This window comes from Artibeus jamaicensis, unplaced genomic scaffold, assembly GCF_021234435.1.
Source record: "Artibeus jamaicensis isolate MK-2021 breed Jamaican fruit bat unplaced genomic scaffold, CSHL_Jam_final contig_548, whole genome shotgun sequence".
In the NCBI taxonomy this organism is placed as follows: Eukaryota; Metazoa; Chordata; class Mammalia; order Chiroptera; family Phyllostomidae; genus Artibeus; species Artibeus jamaicensis.
This window is the reverse complement of record NW_026521883.1, coordinates 7,086,726-7,114,242: the sequence shown is the minus strand read 5'-3', so window position 1 is coordinate 7,114,242 and position 27,517 is coordinate 7,086,726. Positions and strand designations below refer to the sequence as shown.

General features: G+C 54.3%; 2 protein-coding genes across 3 annotated transcripts in view; one reads left to right on the top strand and one right to left on the bottom strand.

Annotated features, from left to right (window-relative positions):
- Positions 1-27,517, top strand: part of SMAD3 (SMAD family member 3) — a 113,979-nt gene that overhangs the window by 80,169 nt on the left and 6,293 nt on the right. For both annotated transcript variants that reach the window (XM_037155784.2, XM_037155785.2), the window contains exons 2-8: positions 7,822-8,015; positions 8,160-8,291; positions 9,615-9,689; positions 12,547-12,597; positions 21,873-22,085; positions 24,174-24,311; positions 26,733-26,877. In XM_037155784.2, the coding sequence (XP_037011679.1) occupies positions 7,822-8,015; positions 8,160-8,291; positions 9,615-9,689; positions 12,547-12,597; positions 21,873-22,085; positions 24,174-24,311; positions 26,733-26,877 (948 nt within the window). The remainder of the gene's footprint in view (positions 1-7,821; positions 8,016-8,159; positions 8,292-9,614; positions 9,690-12,546; positions 12,598-21,872; positions 22,086-24,173; positions 24,312-26,732; positions 26,878-27,517) is intronic.
- AAGAB (alpha and gamma adaptin binding protein) overlaps positions 26,770-27,517 on the bottom strand; it is a 61,739-nt gene continuing 60,991 nt past the window's right edge. The window contains exons 12-13 of the transcript XR_008392453.1: positions 27,183-27,350; positions 26,770-26,859 (exon numbers count right to left, since the gene is read on the bottom strand). The gene's annotated coding sequence lies outside the window, so the exon portion shown is untranslated. The remainder of the gene's footprint in view (positions 26,860-27,182; positions 27,351-27,517) is intronic.

The following is a 27,517-nucleotide window of genomic DNA, read 5'->3' as shown; positions in this document are numbered from 1 at the left end:
TGAAAATAAACAGTACTTGCGCATTTACTGCAAAGACCGGAGGGGGCGTAAGTGCAGCAAGTTCGCTGGTGATGGGTAACAACCCCTCCAAAGCTCAGGCGCTTAAAACGGTGACTGTCCATCCTGACTCATGCTTCTGGGGCTCACCCGCGCCTGGCACCTGGCTGCGAGGTTGGCTCAGTCTGCCCTACCTGTGCTGCACCTGGGCCAGGCTGAGGGGCAGCAGCTGCCTAGGGGAGGCTCTTCCCCTGGTGAGGACAGAGGGGCAAGAGGGCAAGCAGAAACACACGATGGTACTTTACCCCTTTCTGCTGAGGTTCCATGAGCCAAAGCAGTAGCCTAGAGCAGAGTCAAGAGGCAAGGGCGTACGCTGCACCCGTGGGTGGAGGAGCAACGAAACCATCCAACCAAGGGCCTGGGTACAGAGAGGGTGAGTGACTACACCTATGGCAGCCGTTGAGTGGACAGCACAGTGCCCGGCATGTCTCGGCCCTAACTTTGCCACTGTTGTTGAGATCACTGCTCAGTAGAAGCAAGTCCAAGGACAAAGTTTGCCTCTGAAGAAGCCAGAAAGTGTTGTATAGGATGTATGTTAAATAAAGTCTGTTTCAGTGGAACTAGAATAGTGTGAACAAATTTACTTTTTGTTCACTTCTTTGACTCAGGGAACCAGCACAGCACCTGGGATGTGGTAGGTGTTCAGCAACTATTAGATGTTCGCCAGGAGGTCCCTTCCCAGATGGGGGTGCAGCATGGGAGAGCGGAAAAAGGACCGGTCACCCCACCCCTCGCCGCCCATTTCTCAGCACTGGTGTGGGTTGAATTCCGGCCCCGCCCATCCCAGGCGATGTGACTGTGGGCCTGCCCCTTACATTCTCTGCGCTGGGTGAGGCAGGACATACGGGGCTCTGCCATCTTTGTATTGCCACACGGTAGCTGTGTGCCTGGCACACGGTTCATGCTGAGCAGTCCTTTGAGTGTTTCCGGAGCTTATGTTTCCTGCTTCCACTCTTGTCCCCAACCCCCACATCCAAGTCCACCAGTATTCACATCAGCCTCCAGATGGCTGTGCGGGTAGCTGGTCACTGGTAACAGAGGACACTTAGAGGCTTGTGCCAGGAGGTGGGCCCCGGCCCCGCCCTCCCTGCCCGGGGCCCTCTGGCAGGCTTCCCCTCACCGTTGGCCTTGGACTCTGGCATGTCCACATCCTTGGCTGTGGCTCCCACCACCATTTTGGGACACTTTATGGGTCCCACTTGTAGCCAATGGGAGGAAACCTAATTTCCTGCCACAGGAAATGGTTCAGCTGGTGAAGAATATATTTAAGGATTAAAGCCTCAGTCAAACTAGCTGGCAGGAGTTGCTGGAGAAAGACTTTTGGGGGTCTCATCGGGAAGCCAGTGGGTGTGGGAAGGGATCGTAGTCCCAAACAAGAAAGAGGCTGCAGGTGGGCTCCTGGGGTGGGACCCTCAGCCCAGCGGCTGGTCTTGGTCTACAAGAAGGGCCGGGTCAGGAGACTGGGGCGTAAATAGATCCTTTTCTGTGACTGAGCACGTTAGGGTAACATCGGCTCAGAATTAAGACCTATTTATTGGATTTACTTAAAATAGACTTGGTACCCCATGAGGCTAGGGAGGGTGTGTACCGGACACATCAGCTAAATTAAATCCAGCAGCTGAAACTCCAAGTTCACTGCTGTTACTTTGTGTGTATTTTGAGTGGGACAGAGGAAGAAGGAAGGACTACCAGGGCTGGCTCTGGGCAGCCCAGACTGAGCCAAGAGGAGTTGTCCCCGATGCATTAGAAGTGAATGAGAAGCCATAAGTTAGGGAATTGTATGGCCCGGAAGCAGGGGCATGGTCCAGATGACTTCTGGAAAACACTGGCAAGCCAGCTCAGCAGGGGCGTGCTTGTGAGCTGGAGCGTCTACCGGTCTCCCTGCCGCCGGGGCCCCACCCAGCAGCCAGCCCCAGAGCAGACCGCCACGGGAGCCTAGGGCCAGAGCCTTGCCTCCCCGGCACACGGGGGCAGAGGGAGGCAGGACCACTACAAGATGTGCCTTGTCATCCACACAGCATCTTGTGGGGCTGACCTGAGATGAGGAGCACAGAAGCCTTGTGAAAATTCCAAGCACCAGGTCAGCTGAGGCATCGATTGTGATGGCCCACCTGGCTGTGTACCCCAATGACCAACGCAGGGGAGGGGCCTGGTGTTTTTCAGCACCTACTGTATACCTCACTTGTTAGGCATCATCCTAGTAATGAAGGTAATAATAGTTAAACAGTAATGACAATTGTTTGCTCCCATTTACTGTGTTTTCACTCTGCTAAAGGCTTTCTGTACAGAACATCATTTAATCCTCCCAGCAATCCAACCAAAGGGCTGATATTTCAATGAAAAAATTAAGGCCCAGGCATTAAGCAAGGTGATCAAGTTTATACAGTTATAGAGCCCAGAGTCAGTATATGAATTAGGGTTTATCCAAGTCTAAAGCCCCAAAACCTTGTCCTGTCTCTCTCTCTCTCTTTAAAATTGTGGTACGATTGACATATAACAAGCAGCACATACTTACAGTAAACAATCTGTCAAAATTTGACAAATTTTGACATGGGTTTATACCTGTGAAAACACCACTACAGCCAAGAGAGTAGACATAGCCTTTATCCCTCGGCAAGCCCCCTCCCGTCCCTGCACAACCCCATGCCCAGGCAAACACTCATCTACTTTCTGTCCTCTCCATGAATCTGTATTTTTGCCTGACTTTAAATTACTCTGTAATTTTGCCTATACGTACTCATGTCTAGCTTCTTTCACTCAGCATAGTTATTTTTAGGTTCATCCATGTTGTCACGTACATTGGTGGTCCCTTCTTTTACGGTGCTGAGTGGTATTCCTCTGTGTGGACATACCACAGTTTGTTCATGTACTCACCCGCTTCTGTGCGTTGAGTAATCTCCAGTTTGGGGCTCTTACAAATGAAGCTGCTGTGAACATTTGTGTCTGGGCAGATGCTTCGATTTCCCTTGGGTAAACTCTTACGGGTGAAACGGGTGGCTTGTATGATAGGTTTCTTTTTACCTTTTTTAAGAAACCTCCAAACTGTTCGCCAAAGTAGTTGTATCATTTTACATTTCTATTAGCAGTGTTTGAAGTTTCGGTTGCTCCCCACCCTTGCCAGCATGTGGTGCAGAGTTTTTATTGCAGGCTTCCTAACAGTTACGTGGCGTTGTCTCTCCATAGATGTAATTTGCATTTCTCTAATGACTGATGACATTGGACATCAGCATCTTTTCTTGCGCTTATTTGCCATCTCTACATATTTTGTGTGGGGTTTGTTCAGATGACTTTGTTGTATTTTTATGGTTGGGTTGTTTGTTTTCTGAATATTGCGTATTCCGAGTTCTTTATGTGTTTCAGACACAGGGCCTTTGTCAGATACATACTTTGCAAATGTTTTCTTCCCATTTGTGTCTTTGTCTTTTTATTCTCTTAACAGTGACTTCCAAAGACCAGAAGCTTTAATTTTGATAAAGTCAAATTGGTCCACTGTTTAAAAATGGAATGTGTTTGTGGTGTGATATCTAAGCAATGTTCGCCTATCACAAGGTCACAAAGAATTTTTCTTGTGTTTTCTTCTGGAAGTTGTATTGTTTTAGGCTTTCTATGATGACCTATTTCAGCTGACTTTTGTACTGGGTGCCAGGTGGAGATCGAAGTTCACTTTCCTTGCCTTTGGATGTATGACTTTTCTAGCACCATTTGTTGAAAAGACTGTCCTTTCTCTTTGTCTTTGGACCTTTGTTGAAACTCAGTTGTCGGTGCATTTGTGACTATTTCTGGACTCTGCGAAGTTCTGTCATCTGTTTCTCAGGGGTGTGTGTGTGTGTGTGTGGTTTTTATCTTTGTCGTTATCACACTGCCTTGATTACTGTAGCTCCCTTGCTTTTTAAAATTTAATTATATTATCAAAATAATTCATGTATACAACAGTTTAAGAACTCAAGGAGCCCTTGACTTGATTCTTTCTTGAATTTTAAATTTATATTCTTATTTTTTGTTTCCAAGAGGTTTTTTGAAATAGTCTATAAACGTTTCTATTTTAGGATTTCAGTATCTTATCTCCCTGAGGGTAGTGTTTGTTTTATTTTGTTGACTTTGGAAGTTTCTCCTTTCTTGCCTCAGACTGCCTTCCCCTCCCTGTGTTCTTTCTTTCTCTGTGTGTCCTGGTAGTGGCTTTCTTTAAAAGGCTGAGGATTCTGGCTGTGCATTCATAGGTAAGAGAGAGGCAATAAAAAACATTCACTGCTCCAGCTTGTTGGCTGGTGGGCTACGCTGCGTGGGGGAGCTGGCAGGAGTAGGGCCATCTTGTTGGGGGGATCCCCAAATGTCAGATCGCAGGTCTCTTGTGGTCTGAGCTGTTTAATCTCTCCACGGGAAGGGGTGGACACATGGACCACCCGTCACTGACCTGGGTACCAAGGAGCGCAAGGGGGCCTCCAGGAATCTTCCTTCCAGCCCTCCTCTGACCTTCACCCCCAGCTGCACCCTGGTGGCCCATCCAGAGCACCGCCCCTCTCAAGTTTATTTTCTGCAAAGAGCAAACCTGTCTCTTACAGGGTTGGGGAGGCCCTGTTTGTGGGGCCCTGAAAAGGGGGGCGAGGATCTGACCGCCTTTTCTTTAGACTTGCAGCCTGTCCTCCTGTTTTCAGTCCCACCTTCAGAAGTGTGTGGTGCCTTAAATTCCCGGCTTTCCAGGGCTCTCAGGCACGAGTGGGATCACTTTTGTTGGCTTCCTCTGGTAGGCGCTTGGTTTCAGCTCACTCCACTCTGCTAGGTCTGCTCCCACTCGGCCATCTGCTTTCCACTTTTGTCGGCTCTGTTCTCCTACTCATTGTTTGGGGCAGGACAGAGATAAATTGCATCCATTCAGTTTGTTTTATTTGACTGAAGGACATTTCTTGCCCTTCTCCCCCCTCCTTCCCCCTTCTCTCTTCTTTCTCTCTCCCCATCTATCCCTCCTCCCCCTTCTTCCCCCCTCCCCCCTCTCTCTCCCCGTCTACCCTCCCCCTTGTACCCCTCCCCTTTACTCCCCCTTCTGCTTTCTCCCCTTCCTTCCTCTTTGCCATAATTGTTCCAGTAGACAGCCAAGCTCTTCAGACCCTGAGAAGAAACAGCCCACATAATATAGAAAGGATTGGACGTGAGGGCTCCAGAAACTGAAGTCCTCTACCTACAGACCTGTGATAAACCTTCTGTCCTCTTTCACCTCCTTCCTGACTCTCCTTCCCAACAGTCGACTACAAAAACCCATGACAACCACGTCCCAACCCCACCTCACACCCAGACCTTGGTCTTAGTCGCCTGTATCACATCTGAGCTTTGTGTCCCATGGGCTGCCCCATTTCTGCTCGCTCCAGGCCCCTTTTTCCTTGTAGGTCCCTGAGCAGGCGTGAGGCCATGGGTCCCCTCCAGATCTCTGTCCAGTGAGGCACCTGGCCCAAGTGTCCTGCTTCTGGGGCATTAGGATGTTAGGGCACTCACCAGGGGTGCCCAGAGTGTCCTGCATATGCCTATCCTCCTACCGTCCCTTCCTGAAGGTGCAGGCCCAGGTATGGGGCTGTTAGGAGCTTGGTTTTCTGCTCATTCTCTTAGGTTCTCTGCCCCGTGGAAGCTGATAGCCTTCCTCTGTGTTGTCCATCACCACCTCTCTATGTATTGCTATGATTTTTAAAGCAACTATGCACCCCCTTCCATCGACCAGGCAGGGGCAGGGGGGCTCCATCCAGAGCCCCGTTTCTCCCTTGCTGCTGGTCTGAGCCTTTCTCAGGGCCTCCCCCTGCAGAGGTAGCTCTAGATGTCCAGCTGGCTCTTTCTTGGGGTTTTTGTCAAACACTGAGGAGCAAATACAACTGCTTCTCTAATCTATGGTCACTCAGTAGCTTTGCAAGAGGATGGGAACAGCTGAATGGTGTTCATCTCCACTCCCCCTCTCTCCTCCTCACCCCACTCTTGCCCATTTATCCAGGCCGGGGTGTGGAGAGTGGCTGCTGTCACGTGGAGTAACATTCAGGGGTTGGTGCTTCACAAATACTTTGTGAAGTGGATACTGGGCTGCTGGAGGTCAAGGGGGGTGAGAGAATGTTCCCATTTTACAGGTGAAGTAACTGAGGGTCCCAGAGACCTCATGACTTACCCAGTATCTCACAGCTAGGACAGAAGGGCCCCATCTGGGCCCCAGGTCTCATGACTCCTTACCTGACAGTCTTCCTCTCTACCTCTCGGCTGTTCTCTTCCTTCTGCCTGGCAATTACTGTTTTGGGGCTGTCAGGAAGGAGGTCATTATGTCCACTGAGATGCCCTTGGTCAGCAGCTCTGGGTCAGTCCCTGTGTTCAAGCCCAGCTCTGGCCTTTGTCTGTCTGACCCCATCCCCAGGCTGGTGGCCTGGATAGTTCGATTGGATTCCTCTGGTTTTTTCAGTTTGGTTGGTGCTTCCGGTTGCATCTGACTAGCCCCTCCCTCACAGAGTGCCCATACATCCTGTTTTTCAGGTCAGTGGGTACACTGTGTCATGTGGGGGTGGGGAGGGAGAGCTTGCAAATGCCTCTCGGCCAGCCCCGCCCAGCCGTTAGAAAAGTTGTGCCTGCCACTCTCTCCCTAGTGCCACAATAGGAGTTCATGACATATTTTATTAATCTTGTACGTGTGAATAGCATCTCCTTACCTGTCCGGTACTGGACATCAGCTGAAACCCCACGTCCCTACAGAAGCTTTCTACCTGCCCACCGTGCTCTTGGCTGGCAGGGCGTCTGCCCCTCCGGAGCTCCACAGGGCTTCGTGCCCTGCTGCCGCAGCCCGCCTGTCATGCAGCTGCCTGGGATCGTGTGAAAAGCACGATTCTCATTTAGTAGGTTGGCGTAGGCTCTGCCCTTTAAACGGGCTTCTGTGGGCCCACCCTGCTGGTCCAGGGGCCACACTTTGGCTTGGCCGGAGGGGTGGGGGTCATGGCTGCTTGGAGGCCAATCACTGAAGAAGACATGGCTCGCACAGGCACGAGACACTGCCATTGCAGAGTGTTCGGCCCACCTAGGCTGGGGACAGTGGCAGAACTAAGGGTGGCGTGGAGCTGCAGGCTGGGCTCCTGCTCAGCCCACTCGTGTCCCTGTGGTGACACCTGGTCTGCCTGCAGCCAAGCCTCCAACTGGAAGGGACCCCTGAGGGGCCTGCAGTGTGGGCTCCTACCATTTAAAAGTCCCCTAGTGTCCCTCTTCCCCTGCCTGCCTTGTCACGAATACCACCTGAAAAAGAGACATTTGGGTTTTTTTTCTTGTTTTCTGATGTGTGAGGGAGGAACTGGGTGAGTGTTGAGGGAGTGGAGATGACCTGTCTGCATTGTCACCTTCTCAGTAGCACCGTGGTCCTCACATTTGCACCTAAAGAGCTCACTTCCTAGCTCAGCCCTGCCTCCCCCGCCCACCCCCGCCTGGCTCGGGGACCTGTTCCTGTTCAGACCATGACTCAAATGCCATCCATTTTATATGGGGGTGGGGTGGGGGAGGAGAACTCTTCCCCCATGCTGCCAGCCCCAGGGAGGCCTCTGCCTTCCTTGGTGGGCCTCTGTGTTCTTCTCCTGGGACCCCATCCAGCACTAACAGTTAGCGGTTCTCTGATCTCCGGGCCCTGCGTCTGAGGGAAAGGAGCGGGGGTGGGGCGGGCTTTCTGAATCTCTGCCAACAGGCTGACTAGGAGCAGCAGGCAGAACTTAGGAGAAGACCAGCCAAGTCCACTTCACTGTCTCTTGTTGCTCCTCCCCAACCCGGCAGGTCCCTGGATGGCCGGCTGCAGGTGTCCCATCGGAAGGGGCTCCCCCATGTCATCTACTGCCGCCTGTGGCGATGGCCTGACCTGCACAGCCACCATGAGCTGCGGGCCATGGAGCTGTGTGAGTTCGCTTTCAACATGAAGAAGGACGAGGTCTGCGTGAATCCCTACCACTACCAAAGGGTAGAGACCCCAGGTGAGCTCCCTGTCTTTCCCGACCCTCTCTCCCCCCTCCCTCCTCTTCCTGAGGGAGGGTCTGCAGTGCATCTGGGGGTGCAGGGGCTTCGGTGCCAGCCCGGCATCGATGCCGATCCACCTCTGCTCTGTCTCCTCCGGACAGTTCTACCTCCTGTGTTGGTGCCACGCCACACAGAGATCCCGGCCGAGTTCCCCCCGCTGGACGACTACAGCCATTCCATCCCCGAAAACACTAACTTCCCCGCGGGCATCGAGCCGCAGAGCAATATTCCAGGTAGGTTCCTGGCAGCGCAGGCTGGCCTGGGGACGCTGGCCCCACTGCTCCACCCTCAGCCCCCTTGGCCCTCCCCATCACCCTCTCTGTGCACACAAAGCTGGCCCCTGGCTCTGAACCACATCCCTGTTGGGAGAGGACCCTTGGCCTTGCTCCGCACTTACTAATGATGCTGTTCTTGGCACAGAGCAGCAGCGGCGTGACCCTTCCTCCCAGCCTCAGTGCAGTCATTTATTTTGGAAACGGAAATAGCAACACTGTGTTCCTCCCACTGCCCTGAAGCTGGGGTTGAAGTTCAGGCAGGATCCCTGACTCTTGGGGGCTGCAGAGACAGTAGGGGCCCTGAGTCAGGGCTGGGCAGCCAGCTCAGAGGGCTGGCCTGCACGTCAGCCTGCTGAGCATTACAGCCTGGGTGGGGGTGAGGCCCCATTCAAGTTTCTTCTCCAAGGGGAAAATGGGCTCCACGGTCAGAGTGCAGATGTTTTTAGAAGCCCCTCACTTATATGCAAATAATGTGTGAACCATCAGCACTCTCCAAGCCCAGGAAAACTGCAGGGCAGCCCTTGGGCTGGTCACCTCTCGGGGCCTGAGGCTGCCGGCAGTAACCACGCTGCAGTCCGTTCTGAGCGGTCTGATTTGGACAAGCCTTCACCCTGAGCGAGTTTAATGAGCTGAGGTTGACCACAGGCCTTTGCACGTGGGTCTCAGCACTAAGGAGAGACCTGATTCACAGGCCCATTCTTTCCAGGTCCTGCGCAGGCGGCACTGGTCTCTGGGGGGCAGGTCACCTACTTTGTTTATTCAGTGAGCCTTAGAGAGCTAAGTCAGTGTTTGGGGGTCATTCAGAGAAATAGATCAGTCTCTACTGGCATTGAACTTGGAACTCACTTGGGATGCTAAGACATCTCTTAAAGAGAACAAATAACAAGGCCACTGTGGTTTGAGGTGGTCGCCTTTTAGGAACAGAGGTGGACAAGGCCGAACCGAGTCAGCAATTGCCCTGGCAGTGTGGTCTTAAACCTGACCTTGAAGGATGTGGGAAAGTTAGCCTGGCAGAGGCTCAGGCGTGTCAGACTTGGGAGTCTGGTGGTATGAACAAAGGTGGTAATGAGGTGATGATGACGGGGGTGGGGTTGGCAGTACTGGGGGTGGAAGGGCATGAGGACAGCAGGATCCAGGAGCTGTGTCCTTGCTTTGAGGCCCATGGTTCATTCCTCCAGCACCTGCAACCGGCATAGGGGTGTGAATGTGTGATGAGTTTGCGAAAGGTCTTTCTCCAAGCCATGCAGTCGTTTAATGAACCGCTTTCCTCCTGGTTCCCAGAAACCCCACCCCCTGGCTACCTGAGTGAAGATGGAGAGACCAGTGACCACCAGATGAACCACAGCATGGATGCAGGTGAGAGTCCTGCAGGGATATGCTCTTAACCCTGAATGCCTGCCCTCCCTCCCTTCCTCCCCTCTCCCTCTCTCCAGCGTTTATAGAGCAACCACTCCGTACCAGGTATTCGGGGTAGAGGAGAAGCCTGAGCTGCGCACAGTCATGGCGAGACCAACAGGACAAGCAGCCGTTACTGTGCGTCACATATGTTCCCTGACGGAACGTGCCACACAGCATCAGGGGCACAGAGCAGGGCCACCTAACCCAGCCTGGAGAGGAGGTGCCGGGGACAGAGCAGTACCTTGCAGTGTAGGTTTTTCTTGCATTGAGTCTTGGAGCTGTATAGGTGTCGGCCAGGCCGTCAGGTCCAGCAAAGGCTGTGCCAGGCAGTCACAGGGGCAAAGGCAGGAGAGCCAGGTGCATTTTGGGGACAGTAAGACTCAGTGTGAGTACAGCCGATTCCCCCAGAGTGGGGAGAGACAGGAGGACACCTCACTGAAGACCAAGTGTGGCTGGAAGCTGATGGAGAGCCGAGCAGAGTCTGCGCCTTGGTGAGCTGTAGCTGGCAGTAGGGTAGAGGGTGGGCTTTATCACCAAAAGTAGTTTCAGAGAGTCTGGGTGAGGGGAGGTCTTTGCCATTGGCCAGTCGAGGCCTCTGAAGTATCTATTTTTGTGTGGTGACCAAATGTGATCTATGTGTTCCTCCTGTGAGGGACCCAGCCCAGGCACCTTCAACCACATCTCCAGATGTCCCTGTGTCATTTATTACCGGACGAAATTGGCTCCAAACCAGTGGTTTCTTGCATTGGACCCCAGCTGCCACATGGAATGTGCTCTGCGTTGTGTGTGGTTGGGTGAGGAGGAGGAGGGAGCCAAGCAGATGTTCCATTCCGATGATGACAAGCGTGCCTTGCACCCACGGAGCCGCTACGTGCAGCAGAGCCACCTGCCTCACACATGGCCCAAAAGAGAGAGTGCAGTTTCTGAAGGATGGATGAAAGAGACTCACGCGTTCATTGTAACATGCAGTTGCTTGATGCCTAGCCCGGGCATCATGACACTTCAGGGCTTAGCACTGCCCCCCCAAACACCCCCCCCCCCACCAGATGAGTGGCTGACAGTGTGAACCCAGCTGGAATGCTCTGAAAACTTTCCTGTGTCTGCTGCCAAGTGGCCATGGCAAGCTTGCAGCCATTAAATGCTGGCATGGGAGGCAGGCCAGCTGAGTAGCATCTCTCCAGATGCGATAGTTCTCCTCCCTCTCCCTTCTGTCTTCCCTCCTTGCTGCTCTTCATGTTTGTGGAATGATTACTGTTTTAAAGCAGAACGAGCCGAAGGGAAGGATGTGTATATGGGCTAAGCAGCTGCCTTTTTGCCCCCTTCTGTCCCTCCTTGGTGCCTCATTTTCTCTGTTCCCTCTCCCTTTGTCCTCTCTTCCCATAAGTGTACTTGCAGAGCCCTGGTGTGAACATTAGTGACTTACCGAACGTAGACACTGCCTTTTGTGGACCCCAAGCAGCCTTCGGGTGACTGGGTGGGATCTCCTGTTTATTCCCCATTCTTCATTCAAAGTTGTCCATTTGGAAGCCAGTCTAGCTGCACTTGGACAGCTGGAATGTGATGGCGTCCCAGCTGGAGCCTGAAGATCGCTTTGTCCAGCTCTGTGTACACACACACACACATACCCCTCCTCCTCACACTCTCCCCCCCCTGGTCAGTGGGAAGGTCCCACAGCTTTCCTGGGTTTTCATGAGCCACCACAAAACAGGAAACCAACATTTATTGAGTGTCTGCTATGTGCCAGTCATGGTGTAGCCATTTTTATATGCACGGAATCACTTTACTTCTACAAACCATACAGTGTAGATGGTATTATTTCCAATTTATGCCTGAGGGGGAAAGTCAGAGCTCAGAGAGTTTAACCACTTTACCAAGGTCCCACAGCTCCGACCCAGAGCCACTACGGAAGCTCTCCTTTTGGGGACTCTTCCATCTGTCCAGTGGATTGGTGCTGGGGGAGAAAAAGAAACCCATGGTGAGAGCAGGAAGGGACCCCATGAACAGCTCAAGGAGGCATATGCATGAGGCCCAGCATCGAGACTGGTGGGTTGCAGGGTAGAGCCAGCCCCACAGGGCTGCCCCACAGTCATTTAATGACTGTGGGCCGGATTTTTTGAAGGTTGATGCCATGTGGTTTTTTTGTCTTCATTTGCTTTTGTTTCTGGAGGTAAGGGGTGGAGAGAAAGTACTAGAGTGGGATGAACTGGGTAGGTCCGGACTCCTGGCCACGTGTGACATCAGGTCTCACATAAAATGTCAGTCGATCACTGAGGTGCGGGATTGCTGTGGCAGCTCAGGGCATTTCCTGAAGCCTGGGGAAAGGGCTGGAAGGGAGTTCGCAGTGTTCCGAGCCCCTGAGAGCAGTGACAGTGACATCTGGGCCACCAGGCCCCACCTGTATGGGAGGGCTGGTCTTTGCTGCCTGGGTCTTTGAGCAGCTGGGCAGGGGGCCTTCCCTGCTTGTCTCATTTTCTTGGGGGCACAGTTAACGGGATGGGCAAGTGCAGTGTAGGTCAGTACCCTAGACGGGAACTCGAGCCCCTGCACTGTGGGTCCTGGTGAAGAGCATCAGCCCGCCAAGTCAGGGCGGAGACCTGGAGGTCATCCCTCCTCCATGTGTCTGTTCCACAGGGGGAGTGACCTGGGGCCCACGGAGGCAAAGTGCGGGCAAGGACAGGGCGCTGGGCCTTCTCCTGGGTTTTGGATCCTCAGCCCAGGGTTTCTGCTGTGCCGAGCTGTCCCACCTCAATATCAGTAACTGGGTTCTCCAGCCAAGAGTCTTTTATGAAATCTCACACTGTGTCTCACCCTGCAGGTTCTCCAAACCTATCCCCGAATCCGATGTCCCCAGCACACAGTAACCTGGGTAAGTGTCTGCTTGTCTGGATGACTGTATATTCCCTCTACCTGCAGCCCTGGCAGGTGGCTGGTGTGGGGAGGGGTCCTGAAGGTGAGGCTCCACCCCCAACCCCCCACCATGGGCCAGTTCAGCCCATCAGGTTTCTGGTTACAGGGATCCTGAGGTCACCCCCAGAATGTAAAACCTGGGGACAGTGGTGTCAGGAAAGGCAGCCCCAGGCCAGGTGTGTGTTCCCCTGGGCAGTGGTGAGACATGAGTGAGTGAAAGTTCCCCAGACTTGTGCTCTGGAGCCGAGGGGCCGTGGTCGGCCAAGTGTGTGTGTGTTTGGACAAAAAGCCGTGGGTGGCAGACTCCAGCCCCCGACTGTTGTAGACTTGCTCCAGGTTTTATTTCATCTTATCTCAACATTTCCATCTTACAATGATGTAGTTTTTATTCAAAACAACCACATATAAGGCACTTGGGGGGGGGAAGCAAAATTGCCCACAATCTTTTCACCCAAACCCAGTTTTCTGTTTTATTGCGGTCCTTCTGATGTTTTCGGGTCAAGCACATACATTTGTGCCTTCCATTGAGACCTTGGTGCATGTCCAATGTTTCCACTTTGTCTCCCCTCGGTGTGTTATTGTAAACACAGTTCTGTATCATGGTGCCACGGGTATCGCTTTGCATTAGCTGATGACATTGTGGAGCAACTGGACCCCCAGTTCCACACCCTGCCCCCAGTCGTGGACTTCGGGTCCCTTTCTCCGAGACCTGCTTTTCTGCTGCTCCAGAGCAGACCTCGGCTCCAGTGTGGGGCCCACAAAAGGGCTTGAAATAAGTGAAACATCCGTTCCACTTTTATTGAGGGGAATTTTTTGTATGCTCATCTGGTACTTTTAGAAGAATGTGAGTTTGATTTTGTTTTGGCCGCTATTGCTGGGGCTTAATGTGTGACTAAGGAAAAGAAATAGTTAATATCCAAGCTCGGTGAATTAAAGAGGGTTGGCCTGTCTCTTGTTTCCAGTCCTTGACTGATAGCATCAAATGAAGAAAATCATCCTTTGGGACTGTGGAAGTTGCTTGAAAACCCTGTAATATAGGCTGACAAGTGGGCAGTGAGAAATGTGAGTTTGGGAGATCTGTTTTAACATCTTTGTAAAATAATACCACTGTGAGTGTTGGGCTTTGCAAAGGGAAGGTCAAATTCAATGCAAAAGCACTGATTGCATTAATAAAAACAAACCCTGAAGGCTAGAAGCTGTGTTAACACTTGAGAAATTAAAGGCCACGATTATGGACTTGACTTTGGGCTTTGGCCTTTGAGGTTGGCTGGTTTGGATTTAATTTTACCTCACCATGGCCACAGTCCACTTCCACTCCACAGACTTCAGAGTAGGCTGGCTTTTGAAACCCCGCTGCCTGACTCAGTGATTCAGACTGACAGCCGCCCCAGGTGGTGGCTTGCTGTGAATTCCCCTCTGAGTTATGTGGACCAGGGGGACAGAATGGATCTTGAAATTGGACCGAAGGCAGAGTGCCCTATTGACACATTTCTCCCACCCCGCTGCCCCATTTCTCAGGCCCCTGGTCTGAGGGTTGAGAATTCTTAGGTCATTTCTTCCAAAGGCAGGAATAGCCCCTGAGCTTGGCAGGCAAAGAGTGGGTGCCACCCTGCCGGGAAGATCTGAATGGGGCGACGAGTCAGTTGAGGAGTCAGAGTTAGGACTCATGGTGAGGCTCGGGCGCTGACAGGCCCGGCTTCCTCTGACAGACGAGCCCTCGCACCCCACCTGCACCCCCACCTGCACTCCCTCACAACTGCTGGCTTTGTCCCACCCATAAATCACGTGGACTGTTGGCGCTGCAGGCGCTGCAGCTGGAAGAGGATGGCGACCGCAAGCCTTTCATGAGAACACGCTCTTCGCTGAATGCCGTTTGGTGTTTCATGCCAATCTTCATAACAACTTTGTAAGTTAGTGTATTGTAATTTTTCATTTTACAGATTAGGAAACCAAGGAGCAGACTGCTTACCTCCCTTGTCTCAAGTCACACAGCTAGTAAACAGGGAAGCTGGCTTTGGACTCAGGCCCTCGGGATCCAGAGTACATGGTCCCGTCTGCAACAGGGCAGTGCTTTGCTGGGTCATATAGACCAGCTTTCCTCACCCCCATCCCCCCACCCCACCTCCTTAGTAGAAGAGTGAGGCTCAAAAAGGACACTTGTTAACTTATAGTTGGGGACAAATGTCAGATTGAAGACCACGCCCCATGTGGTCCCCGGGTGAGAACCCCACCCGCTTACCTGTCTCTTCCTCATTCATTCATCCCCCAGGCCCTTCCTGCCTGGTAGTCAGGTGCCAGTCCAGGTTGGGGGGGACTCAAAGAGGGCTCACAGACCCTGCTGTCAAGGTGCTTATGGCCCTGCCTGGGTAAATAAGCCAGGGCTGTACATGAGTGTAAAAGAAGAAGTAGGCGCCGATGAAGCACCCTGAGGGGTCAGAGGAAGTAATGGTGGTATTCCAGTGGGGACAGGCTTGCCGCGTCTCCTGTGTATTAATCCGTTCAGTCAGCATTGGCTAAGTTCCCAGTGTGTACTAGTGCTGGGGGTCCAGAGCTGGGGATGACAATCAGGATTCAAAGGAGAGTGCCCAGAGGAGGGAGCAACTGCACGTGCCCAGGAGGAAGGTGCTGGATGGCATGGGAAGACATCAGAGCTGTGGCGACGTGTGTGAGCTGGACCCTGAGGGACCCACAAGTAGGATACTGAGGATACCTTCCCTCTCTAGGGAAGGAAGGACATTGCCAATGGAAGGAATGGCACGTGAGGCTGGGCTGAGCTCTAAGGACAGCTGGCGTTGTGGTTGGTTGGCCTGTCAAGAGGCACATGGAGAGAGGGGGCTGGCAGGGCGCTGAGACTGGACCCCCGAAAGCCATGCTTGTCTAGCCTGGTCTTGCCTACAGAATAGAGTCCATGGTGGGTTTTGGTGATGGAGGTGAGGTTATCTGATGATAGCTTCCTAAAGATCCATTTGGCTGTGCTGGATGGAGTTTAAATTCTAGGAGAAATTACTTGAGGCCCAAACCCCCAAATGCAAAAATTCCCAGTTAGCTGCTGCACTGGAGGAGGCCGAGGTAAGTGCTGCAGACACGTGGCATCGGGGCTGGGCAAGGACCCTTGGGAAGGGCTCGTTGACCAGCTTTAGGTGGCGAGGCCTCATCACTGAGTCCGGGCACACAGGACGTGGTGCGGGTTTGGGTCGGAAGATGACAGTGAGCAGCCTTCACTTAATATGTCCTGGAAGCAGCGGGACAGTTAAGAGGGAGGCCAATGCAGAAGGTACAGATTTGGAAGCCATTAGCACGTGTGACAGCCCTTCCCACAGGGTGGTCAGAGAGACAGGACCCTGTCATCAAGTGGGGTCGGAAAGCCTGCCCTGTACCTGTGCACCCTTCGTGGTGCCCCCAAGGCACCGGCACAGTGAAGCTCTGAGAAGTCCCGAAGAGAGGACACCCATTTCATCTGCTCTTCTCCCTCCCCTGTGTCTGACCATCATTTCATCACTCTTGTTTTATCATCCCGTGGACCATCCAGAGATCTCACTTTGGAAACACTGATGAAGGCTTGGTTCTAGTCTTATGAGGGGTCGAATTCAGCAGAGGGGGAGACCCAACTCAGGAAGGAAGGAGAGCCGAAGACAGACCAATGGGGGACCCCGTGAGGGAGGCACAGGGTTGAGGAAGAGGCCGAGGGTCAAGTGGAGGATGGGGCCACAGCAGCTGGAGGGGAGGGAGGTGTTATGATGGTCCTGCAGAGATGCAAAAGGAGGTGTGCGAAGAGGCCTGGAGTGTGACATCAGGAGTCCAAGGGCATCCTTTGGAGAGCAGGTGTGAGAGAGGTGGGGGCTGAAGGGCAAATGAAGGGTGAAGGCAGGGAGGCAGCACGCGGAAGTGGCCTCTGGATTTCTCCTTCCCGGCCAGAGTGTCCCAAAGGGCAGGATGATGACAGGCACACAGTGAGTTCTTCCTGGGGAAAGATGGGGACATCTCAAGACATCTGTTTATTTCTTGTAAAGAAATTATTATACAAAAAGAAATAAAGCATAGGACATCTGGCTCCTCCTTCATTTCCTCCCCACTCCAGGCAAAAGGTTGGGCCTCCTGCCACAGTTAAGTCATCTCGGCTGACTCGAGGGAGCCCCCAGGTGTGACTGAGAGCCAGCTCAGCCTCCTGCCAGAGGCTGGGGGGACCCCAGGGCTTTGTTTTTAAGGGAAGGGATATGAGCAGGTGATGTTCCTGTTATTACACACCATGCTCGGTGAGTCATCTGGAATTTCCTAAGCATTTAAGTCAGAAGGATTGGGGCAGATGGAGGGGGAGGAGAAGGGAAATGGAGAGAAAGGAAGATAAGGAGCTAGATCCTGCTTGTGAGTAAGTTGTTCTCTGCTCTAAAGTGAGACATCAGGATGGGCCTTGATGGAGGGAAACGAGGTACCAGGGAGTGTCCTGGAGCAGCAGATGAGCTGGAGTTTGAGGGGGTGATGGTTTCTGAGTGCCTCGGGCAGAGGGTACCTCCTCTCCTGCCAGGAGAGAGGGGCTGAGTGGCAGGGCAGTGGGAAGACCCCTGGCCCCTGACAGGACAGGGGTCCATGTTACGGGACAGGGGCCAGTCCAGGTATCTTCATGCTGCTGCACAAGGCTTTGTATCAGCAGGAAGTCAGCTGCTGCCTGCACTCTCACATTCCTGAGGGTCTGGCTCTGAGACTTTGCCACTGATCTTGGTCTCAGTAAGCTGGTCCTAGGCTGAAAGGGCATGGGGTTCCTTCTGGGTACATGGCAGTGCATTGCCCTCATCCTTAGATAGGTTGGCAGTGGTGCCCCGGATGCTGGGACACAGCTGGCCTGGGTCCACAGGCAGTAACCCTCTGGTGCACGGGTGGCTCAGACACAAGGGGCCCTTCCTGCACGGAGGGGCCAGGCAGTGCTTCCCAGCCAGGGGAGCTGGGCCTTCACGGCTGCAGATGGGCAACCCAGGCAGAGGGAGCAGCACGGCCTGGGAGACGGCAGCATGAAAGCACAGGGGGATCAGAATGTGGAGCCTCTGCACCAAGGGAGGGCTGCTTCCGCGGGGAGGGGGCCCGGAAGAAGCCAGCCCACTCAGGTCTGCCCTTTGGCCTCGCAGCGTTGTGCTCCTGGCCTTTGCCCGCTCCCTGCTTTTGATTTATAGTAGAAAGTTAATTTCCCCTCTGGCCTCCCCCCTTCCTTTACCGGATTTGGGTTTCTTGCACATGTTTTTAATAGGCGTCCCTTAATCCAAGTGTTGTCTTCTGGGTTTTATTCTGTTTTCTTTTCCTTAAACAAAACAGAAAGTCTATGCCAGTTTGGAATAGGGCTCAAAACTGAAGCCAGCCAATGTGTAAGGCTGGCAGGGGGCCAGTTGTGAATTAAGTGCCCCATGCCACTCGAGAAGTCTGGCTGACACCACCCTGGTGGGGGCGGGGGGCCGAGAACGGCAGGGCTGGAGGTTCCTGCGGGGGTCTCTGACACCCCCACTCCAGGAGCAGAGGTTAGCACAGACTCAGCAGCCTGGCCAGGAGCAGGGCTGTTTGAAGGGAAGGCCTCGGGGACACGCCATCGTCTACCACTCCAGGTGTGCCAAGTCCTTTGCCAGGTTTGCCCAGCAAAAGCCTTTCTCCACTGAGGCAAGTCACCCTACCCCTGGGGAGTCATCTTCCCAGAGTGGCCTTGAAAGGCTTGTCTTCGGGTTCTTTTGAAGAAGCAAACTGATGTAAAATCCCTGCTGCTCTTGTCGGGAAACTCAAAACCAGGGCAGGCTGACTTGACTGACGTGGGAGGGGTTGCCGCCTGGCAGACTTCTGCTAAGATTTAGTGCTAGGACAAGCTCTGCTTCCCCTGCAGAACTAGTAAGAATTTTCTGTCCACCAGCCAGAGAATCGTAGCATCTTCTGCTCCCTTTGTGCCTCGTGTGCTAGGAAGCACAGAGCCAGGTTGAGGGTTCTCTCAGTAGCTATAATCTCGTGGTTATCCCAGGGATGGCCTTCTCTTTTCCAGGGTTCTGGCTTTTTGTGTCTCTTGTACTTACCTGTGGTGTGGATAAGTCCTGTGGTGGGAGAGACATGAGGCGTGCGTGTGTGAGGATTAAAAATAAAGTGCCATTCTTGGCAGTACCCGGGCGGCGGCCGTACTCTTGGGCCTGCAGTTCCTCCTGCAGCAGCGCCTTGAAGAAACGTCTGAGGGGTGACCGGAGGTGGAGAGGTGGGAGGTGGGGCTGGTGCTCCACTGTTCGCGGAGAATAATAAATGTGTGGCTGGGAGTGCAGCTCCGGCCGGGATGGCAGGTCAGCTCGTCCGAACAGCGCTCCGAAACGGCGGCTTTCCGGCCGACTTGGCCTGCCCGCACTGCTCCTTCACACCGGCATCTTTGTAGCTATGAGTTGGCTCCCGCATCCAGTATGTGTCTGCGAGTCACGGGGATGTTTGGATAAGGGCTCAGATCTACTTGGGAGGTTCCCAGGCCTCTCTGATTCTGACACATCCTGAACCCACTTCTCCAGAGTGAGGTCTCAGCACCAGGTCACCAGATGGGTGGCCTGATGGCTTTTGATAGGTGGGCTGCGTCTGTTCCTGGGAACTAGCTATCTTTCTTCTGCCTGGGATAAGCACAGGGGGTTCTGGACCAGGGTTTACACTTCGGGGAGAGGACTCTGGTTCTGCACTTGGCCAGGGAAGCCAGCACCAGGCCAGATTAGCCACAGCTGCACCTTAAGGCCAACTCATGCCAGAAGCTCAGTGGCCTAGGTGGTCTGCCTTAGGTGACTTCTAGTATGCTGCAGACACTATACAGACAGGGAAAGTGAGGCCAGAGAAGGCGGTCACACCCCCAGGTCACACAGCATGATCAGCAGAGCCTGCCTGCGGGCAGGGGCAGCCTGCAGCCCTTCCCCTGTACCTCTGGCCCTGACGTGTTGCCCAGCCACTTTGAATGCTTGAATTGCACTTGGATTTATTTATTTCTTGAGGTTTCCAAAGCAACATAGCTCACATTTTAGTGACAACATTGTTTAGAGTATAGCTTATCTCATTGGAATGCTGAAGCATCCGGCAAAGCCAGAGCTGGATGCAGCTGACGTGGTTCAACTCAACTTCAGGGGCACAGGCCACAGGCCACGGTCACTCCTGCCCCACCACCCCCCACTCCCCACTGAGCAGCTTAGATCTCCTGCCTTACCTCCTCTTCCCTCGCTCCACCCTGGGAAGAGACGAAAGGGGCAAGGACGCTTTGCCCCTCTCCTGATGGAGGGCAGCAGGAACAGGGCTTTCTCAAGTTCAGATAATCAAAGTTATTATAACTATTGTTAATGCCATTTGTGGAGTGTTTGATGCATGCTCTGAGGCAAGTAAGGAGGGATGAATGATCTCAGTTCATCCACAAACAGCACCTGGTGGTAAAAAAGATTCTCTGCTCTGGTGGCCCTGCTCTGCTCTGGAAGCTGGAGCCTGGAGTTTACTTGGTCTGCTCCCAGTCACACAGCTGGTCCCTGCCAGAGCAGAGAGCGAACTCTGGTCCTGTGACTTGAACGCCTGTGCTCCGTGACCTGGTTAACATCTAGGGCAGTAGTTTTTAACCAGGGCCATTTGTCCTCTAGGAAACACCTTGAAATGTCTGGAGACATGTCTTATTATCACACCGCTTGGGAAGGTGAGATGGATGGGTGCTACTGGCATCCTGTGCCCAGAGGCCCGGGATGCTGCTGACCATCCCACAATGTGCAGAGGCTCCCTGCCCCAAACAGAGAGGTATCTAGCCCAGACTGTCAGTGATGCCAAGGTTGAGAAGCCCAGTCTAGGTATCCTAACCCTCCAGAGGACACTCTCTGGGTGTGCATTGGGTGCAAGGGTGGATGTAAGTTACGGTCTGCAACACCTCCCGTGGGTGGTAGCTGTCTCCACCCTCAGAAGGGGTCATGGGCGTAGACCCCTGAAGGCAATTAGGGCCACTTTCCCTGCAGGGGGCACCCAGGGAAAAGGCACCCAGGGCACCCCTCACAGAACAACTTTTGGTTTTTCTGTTTTGGACTTTACCCACTTTCCAAGGTCTGGTGAGCAGAGGTTTCTGGTGGGTTCTCACCCTGGAAAGCTGCCTGGCAGGCACGAAGCAGGGGTCTCAGGCCAGTGCTGAGACTCGGCCTAGCAAGTCCTTCCGATCCTTCTCACCAGCTGCCACAAAGGTGCACCTAAGGCACCAGGCAGCTCCGAAGATAGGTCAGAGCCAGAGTGAGGGACCCAGGCTGGAGGTCCGAGATACAGGGGCGAGAACGGGCAGGAGGGTCCTGATTCTCCAACCAACGGGAAGGATTCAAACAGGCAGAGAGCAAGATGTGGTGGAACTTGGTGCTCCCAGACCAGTGGGACAGTGCAGTGCAGGAAGCAGCTGGTACTGGGGAGTCCCGTAGGACAGGGGGCCCTGACGCAAATGAGGAGGGACCAGTGCCGGCCCAGGGCTAAGAGGACAGGGGCACTCAGGTGAGAGACAGTGCAGTGGGCAGGAGGAGGACTGGGTGCCAGGGCCGCTGGGGAGCCCAGAACAGCAGATGACAAGAAGGCCAGGGAGTCAAGTGGGATCACGTGAGGGGGAGAACCTCTATTTCTCGTGAGAAAGAAAACCAGATAGTTCTGCGGTAAGAGATGCGGACCCGGTTCACTCTGGAGACAGCGCCTGGTGCCTGCGTGGTCGCCGACACTTAGCACAACGTACAAACCCCTGGGCTGCGGCATTTTAAAGGCTTGCACACTGCTGATTGACAGGCTAGGAGTTTTCCCCAAACCTGGCAGAGCCAGAAGTAGAAAGCCCTTCTTGGGGAGTGGGTTACTTAGGGGAACTTTGAAGAGGCTGCGGGTGACGGTGCAGGTGGCGGCGTGGCCCAGCAGCAGGGAGCACACTGGGCCTAGCTGTGGGTTTGCCTGGGTGTTGGTTGGGGTCTAGTTTTTTCTGGGTTTGGCCCAGCACTTCCCCGAAGACTGCTTCGACCCAAGGCCAGGCCAGGCAGGGCAGGGCCTCTGTGAGCTAAAACTCAGTGAAGTAAGGCAGGCCTGGTGGACTATTTCTCCAAATACCTGTGTATTCGGATCCTGCAAGTTTTAGACAATAAAAGGCATGAAGGCAGGGGTTACAGAGCCCTCGGGGAGGTAAGGAAACAGTCTGCTGGAGCTGCCAGGGGACCCCACGGAGGAGCCAGAGCCTGGGGTCCTGCTGACGCAGCAGCCTGGCCTGTCTCCTAGACCTGCAGCCTGTCACCTACTGCGAGCCAGCCTTCTGGTGCTCCATCTCCTACTATGAGCTGAACCAGCGCGTCGGGGAGACATTCCACGCCTCGCAGCCATCCATGACCGTGGACGGCTTCACCGACCCCTCCAACTCCGAGCGCTTCTGCCTAGGGCTGCTCTCCAACGTCAACAGGAACGCGGCCGTGGAGCTCACGCGGAGGCACATCGGTAAGGGACAGGGGGCCGCTGCTCCTCCCTCACTCCCCCCACCCCACGGCCCCAGTTTAGCCTCCACACAGAACTCAAACCACCCCCACTGGGCTCTGCCTCCTGCTGGGAATTGGGGCAAGGACTCACCCCCCTCACACCCCCAGATTTTGTATTGTCTTGTTTCGGGGCCTGAGGGAAAGAGTTCAGTTTGCTTGGTCATTCTCACTCAGAGACACAGACAGATCAGCTCTGAACATTTGCAAGCCGCAGAGGGAAACAGTTCGCTTAAGGGAACAAGAAAGGGAAATCTATAAGAAAGGCAACATGCACACTTCTCTTAATAAATACAAACTTAAATTACTGATAGTGGGTAAGTGGGTAGTCAGTGTGATGTGTGATCTTTTCGTCATTAATTTCATACATGATTATGATTATTCCAGAAAACTTAAGGTAGAGAGAGAAGAACTGTCCACGGCTGGGGCACCGCTGCTGCTGCGGCTGCAGCTGCTGCTCTGTCTTCCGACACCCAGAACGTAGCGAAAGGTCATTTTGTTTAGGGAAAATGAAGCCTTAATGTTTATCACTGGGTTTGCTCATGGGATTATCACACTAAGGAGAGTCACAGTTTTGTGACCCAGAGTCACTGAGAAGGGGGTGCAGGGGGTTCTCAGGCACCGTCCCCAGCCCCAGGCTGGTCAAGGGGCTTCGGGGCAAAGCCGGGAGCTGGGCAGGGTGGCGTGGGTCTGGCCCGCGTGAGCCGGAGCACTGCTGCCTTATATCTTGGGCATCATCGGAGGATTTCATTTGAAGAGAAGGTTTCTTAGTTGAGAGAAGAAAAGTTTGGAAGCCACGATTTAGACCTTAGGGCTCGTTTTCCGGGGAGTAATCTGATAACCAGGAAGGGGCTGAGCCCTGCAGGGACCAGACAGCAAGTGGGACCCAGTCAGTGACCAACAGGCCCCTGCCCCTGAGCCCCATCCTTCCCGGATGGCCTCCCCATTTTTTTTACTTCAAAAAAGACACATCCTGGGTGTGACTGACTCTCTTCACACTTTTCTGTATATTTTTAAAATATTTCAAAAGTTGCCATAAGAAAACAAACGTTTTTGTTCTTTTGGTCTGGAGCTTCCCCCTCCCCCTCCGCCTCCCGCTCTTGATGGACAGAGCGCAGAGGCTCCACCCTGGGCACCCCGAGTCTGCGCGGTAACACCGCACCGGGGGAAATGGGGAGCAGGTGGGGGGTGGCACGGTAACACCAGGAGGAGACAGGGCGAACCTCCAGTGGCCCCTTGGTCTGTTGCCTGGTTTCCATTCTACTTGACGTTGCGCTGGTGAAACCTGGCTCCATTTTCCAGCCCTCTGGGCCTCCTCCCGAGAAGTGGGAACCGAGCCCTTCTGCTGTAGGGGAAGGGAACAGCCCTGGCTGCACGGAGAGCTCGTTGTCGGAGTGTTTACGGAACTGCTTGAATGGCACAGCCAACTTAAAAATACTTTCTGTCCATCTGGAGTGTATTTAAGAGATGAAGGAGAAGTAAGTGATAGAAACCTATGGAATGTTTTAGAAAAATGCACTGAGGTGAGGAAAGCATAGGGGTGGGACTAAGTCACCCCTGCAGTACAGGGCTTCTGGGGTGTCTGCCGCCTCGGGAGACGCTCTGCAGGTTCACTGAACGAATTTCGGAATCTCAGAGAGGAGGGGACCTAGTAGCAGCAGAGTACAGCTGGCACTCGGCTGGCACTTCCTGTGTGTCTCACAACCGCCCGGTGAGGTAGGTGTGATTATTGTCCCCATCTGAACTTAGGCTCAGAGCTCGGAGTAACCGGACTGAGGCGTGTGGCTGGTCAGTGGCAGAGGCTGTCATGGAGACCTACTTTATGCTCTTCCTCCCACCGCCTGCCTGCTCTGGCTTTAGGAACACAGACAGCCTCGTCCACCGTGTCCTCTGTGCGGGTTTAGGTTTGGGCTCTGGGTCCCATGTGCCTGGAGAAGCTGGAAAGAACTAGTCGCTTGGAGTTTCGATAGCTCTGCCCCTTCGTTACCCACAGCTGGCCCGGGGCCACTGTGTGGGGCAGCCCCCTGGCCTGGTCTGACCGGACTCTCTCTAGGGCGGGGCGTGCGGCTGTACTACATCGGAGGGGAGGTCTTCGCAGAGTGCCTCAGCGACAGCGCTATCTTCGTGCAGTCCCCCAACTGTAACCAGCGCTACGGCTGGCACCCGGCCACTGTCTGCAAGATCCCACCAGGTATCAACACCTCTACACCTGCCCCTTCCCTGAGCTCCTCTCCCCCGCAGCCCATGCCTGTGTTGCTGGATCGTTTTCCTGACATTCTCTCCTCACCAGGATGCTCACTGCCAGCCTTGGGGTGGCTTGCCTGGGTCTTCTCCGTGCCGTAACTGTGCTCTCCCTGACCCTCCAGGGAGCAGACGCAGCTTCTGACGGATCTACCCTTGATCTGTGGGTACCTGCTCTGGGCCCTGTGTGCATAGATGCTTGGGCAGTTCCTTCCTTCCTTTCACGAACATGCATGGCATGCAGTGCTGTAAGGGAAGGAGAGATGCAGGAGGCCCTGCTGTTCTCTCTACAGACCTTATACACCAGCTAAGTATACAAGACAAAGACACAAGTGGGTTTAATACGGGGGAAGTACTAAGCATCAGGTGAGCCCAGGAGGAAAAACACATTTAACTGTTGGGACAGATTCGTGGAGGGGAGGCACAGGCCCAGGGTGAGGGTGGGGCAAGAATTTCGAGGGCTTTCCGGGCTGAGCTGATGGAGGGCAGGGCACGTATGGACAGCACCCAGGCTGGAGGAGGCTGTGTAGAAGGCAGTCGGGGGAAATGTTCAGAGAGCGTGATGGGAGCAGGCCATGGAAGCACATAGAAGTTCTGCTTTTATCCTGGGGGGCTCTTGAGGGTTTTCTGAGCAGAGCCAATAAATCCCACGCGTACTTCAAGAAGCGGTGGCAGGCTATACCCCACATGGTGGCTTGGACAGGGCCAGGCCTGGGGAGCAAGGCCAGGCAGGAGGCTGATCCCATCTGAGGCCTCTTTACTGAGAACACCGGGGTGGACAGCCCCAGCCAAAGCCCACTTCTCACACGGCATGAAGTCACGGGGCACGCAGCCAGCAAAGCGTGGACTGTGACTGGCTGGCAGCGGTATGGGGCAGGTCAGGCTGTCGACCGTGATGCAAGGGTGGCTTGTCTCTTCCTGCCCGCTGAGCAGCAGATGATAGTGGAGCCGTGGGCTATGGGCAGGGCCAGCTTAAGAACAGCAGACACCGAAATGGTAACGGTGCCCTGCGTTTCCAGAGCATCACGGGGCTGCCTCTACAGAGGACATTGCCATCTTTGCTCTCGGTCCTGTCCGGTTATTCTGGCTCTTCAGGTGAGGAGGCATATTGAGGACATGAGTTTAGAAAGGTAAAGCCGCCTGCCCCAGGATACCCAGATAGTAAGTGGCTGAGCCAGGGCGGGCCCAGGTTTGACTGTGTGACTCCCGAGTCTAGTGCTCGCCCGTCCTCGGCTCGGCTCAGGCCGGAGCCTGCCTCGGCCCTGCCTCACCACACTTCCCCTTGGAGAAAGCTGGAGAGGAAGCCGGGTTGCGTTCTTGGCGTTCCGCCCACTCCCATGCCTGGCCCTCCCCCCATCTTTTCGGTGAGGGCTGAGCTGGCTCTGGTGGTGGTTGTCAGCTCATAGAATGTGAGAGCTTGGGTCCCCTGAGGCCAGCCCCTCATTTTGTAAAGGAGACACGGGCTTACAAAGAGAAAGTGACCAGTCCAGAGTCACACAGCCAGATTAGTGTTGGCCCATTAATAAATGTCACCCCAGCTCACCTTTTGGGCGCTTGCAACATGTGCTTTTGTCTTTATTTTTCTGGCGGACACATTCCTGGCACTCCGCCGGCAGGACTTCAAACACGAGATTTGTTATAAACTTTATTGGTGCCTGTCTCTCTAGTTTTACTGCCTGGAGAGTTAGACACGCACCTTCGCTTTGCTGTGGGTGTCACCTCATCCCAGCCTTGTGCCCAGAGGCCAAAATGTGGCCCAGAGTCCTCACTCCCTGCCGGCCCAACATGAGGTGGATTCGCCAGAGGAGCTGGGCAGCAGGTGCCCTGGGCCCCCGCGCGGAGCTTCCTGGCGGGACGGCAGGCTGAGCAGCCCCTCGGCCAGCCTGTCTCAGCCGCGCTCCTCTGTCCTGGGCGAGGCGTTCGTTCTGCCCCGGTGGTCCGCCGGACCCCATTCAGCTGTGGGCATTCTGGCTTAGAGCCCTCGTTTCTCTGTTCCCTGGAGGTCCTGCCTTGGGCCCTTGGCCCAGGGAAGGCACCTCCCGCCTTCCAGTCACCCCCCTTCTTCTTGGCAGCCCACTGTACTGTCCTCCACAGCATCCCCGGAGTGCTAGGGGCCGGAGCTGCCAGGCCAGTGTTTACTTCTGCCCCCGTCACATAAACCAGCTGCGCCTGCCCACTGAGGTGGTGATGGCTTCACGGACAGGGACTGAGAGGGCCCGTCGCTAGCATGGGGCTGAGTGTGGAGTATGTGTGTCACTTCAGTCGCGTGGGTTATGACATCCTGGTGACCCAGGGATGGCCTTGGCCCGGAGGGGAGCACCGACACCTCCGCCCTTTGTCCTCACGAGCAGCGTCTCTGGTCCGTTGGCAGGGTGCAACCTGAAGATCTTCAACAACCAGGAGTTCGCCGCCCTCCTGGCCCAGTCTGTCAACCAGGGCTTCGAGGCCGTCTACCAGCTGACGCGCATGTGCACCATCCGCATGAGCTTTGTCAAAGGCTGGGGAGCAGAGTACAGGTCAGTTTTGGGGGGCCACATGGCCTGGGGCCCGGGAACCACAGGGGACTCAGACGGCAGAGCGGGGGCTCCTCAGGGACAAGCGAGGCCAGCTCCCGCCCGAACACAGACAAGGACCAGAGAGAGGCTGCGAGCGGGCGGACTGAAGGGCAGAGTGACTCTGGACAAGGAAGAGCCGAGCAGTGTTGGCACAGCGCCTCACACACGACTCCGTGTCACCCTCGCCACAGTGCTGGGTGGGGACATTGCATCATCCTTGTTTTATGGATGAGGGAACTAAGGCCCAGGGAGGGAAAGTGACTTACCCGAAATCACATCGTTGGTGGAAAGGCTGAACCTAGGACATGCCCTCTTGGCTTCCTCCTCGTGGTTCATTGTGGGCAGATGGGTCTCAGACGACCCTGTCCAGGGGCTCTCATTCCCGTGCTCCTTCCCGCGTCTGTGGTTCCTTTGACTCAGGTGAGCCCGAGCATCTGGAGTATGAAATGACTGAGGAGCAGGGGAACCAAGAGATTTGGGTAGCCATAAAGGAACGAGGCTGACTTGCTCAGAAAGGGAAACAGTGTCTTTCAGAATTTCAGATGTGGGTTTAACCCTAGCACTGGTGAAGGCCTGTGGCCTGGTCTGCTCTGCCGAGTCT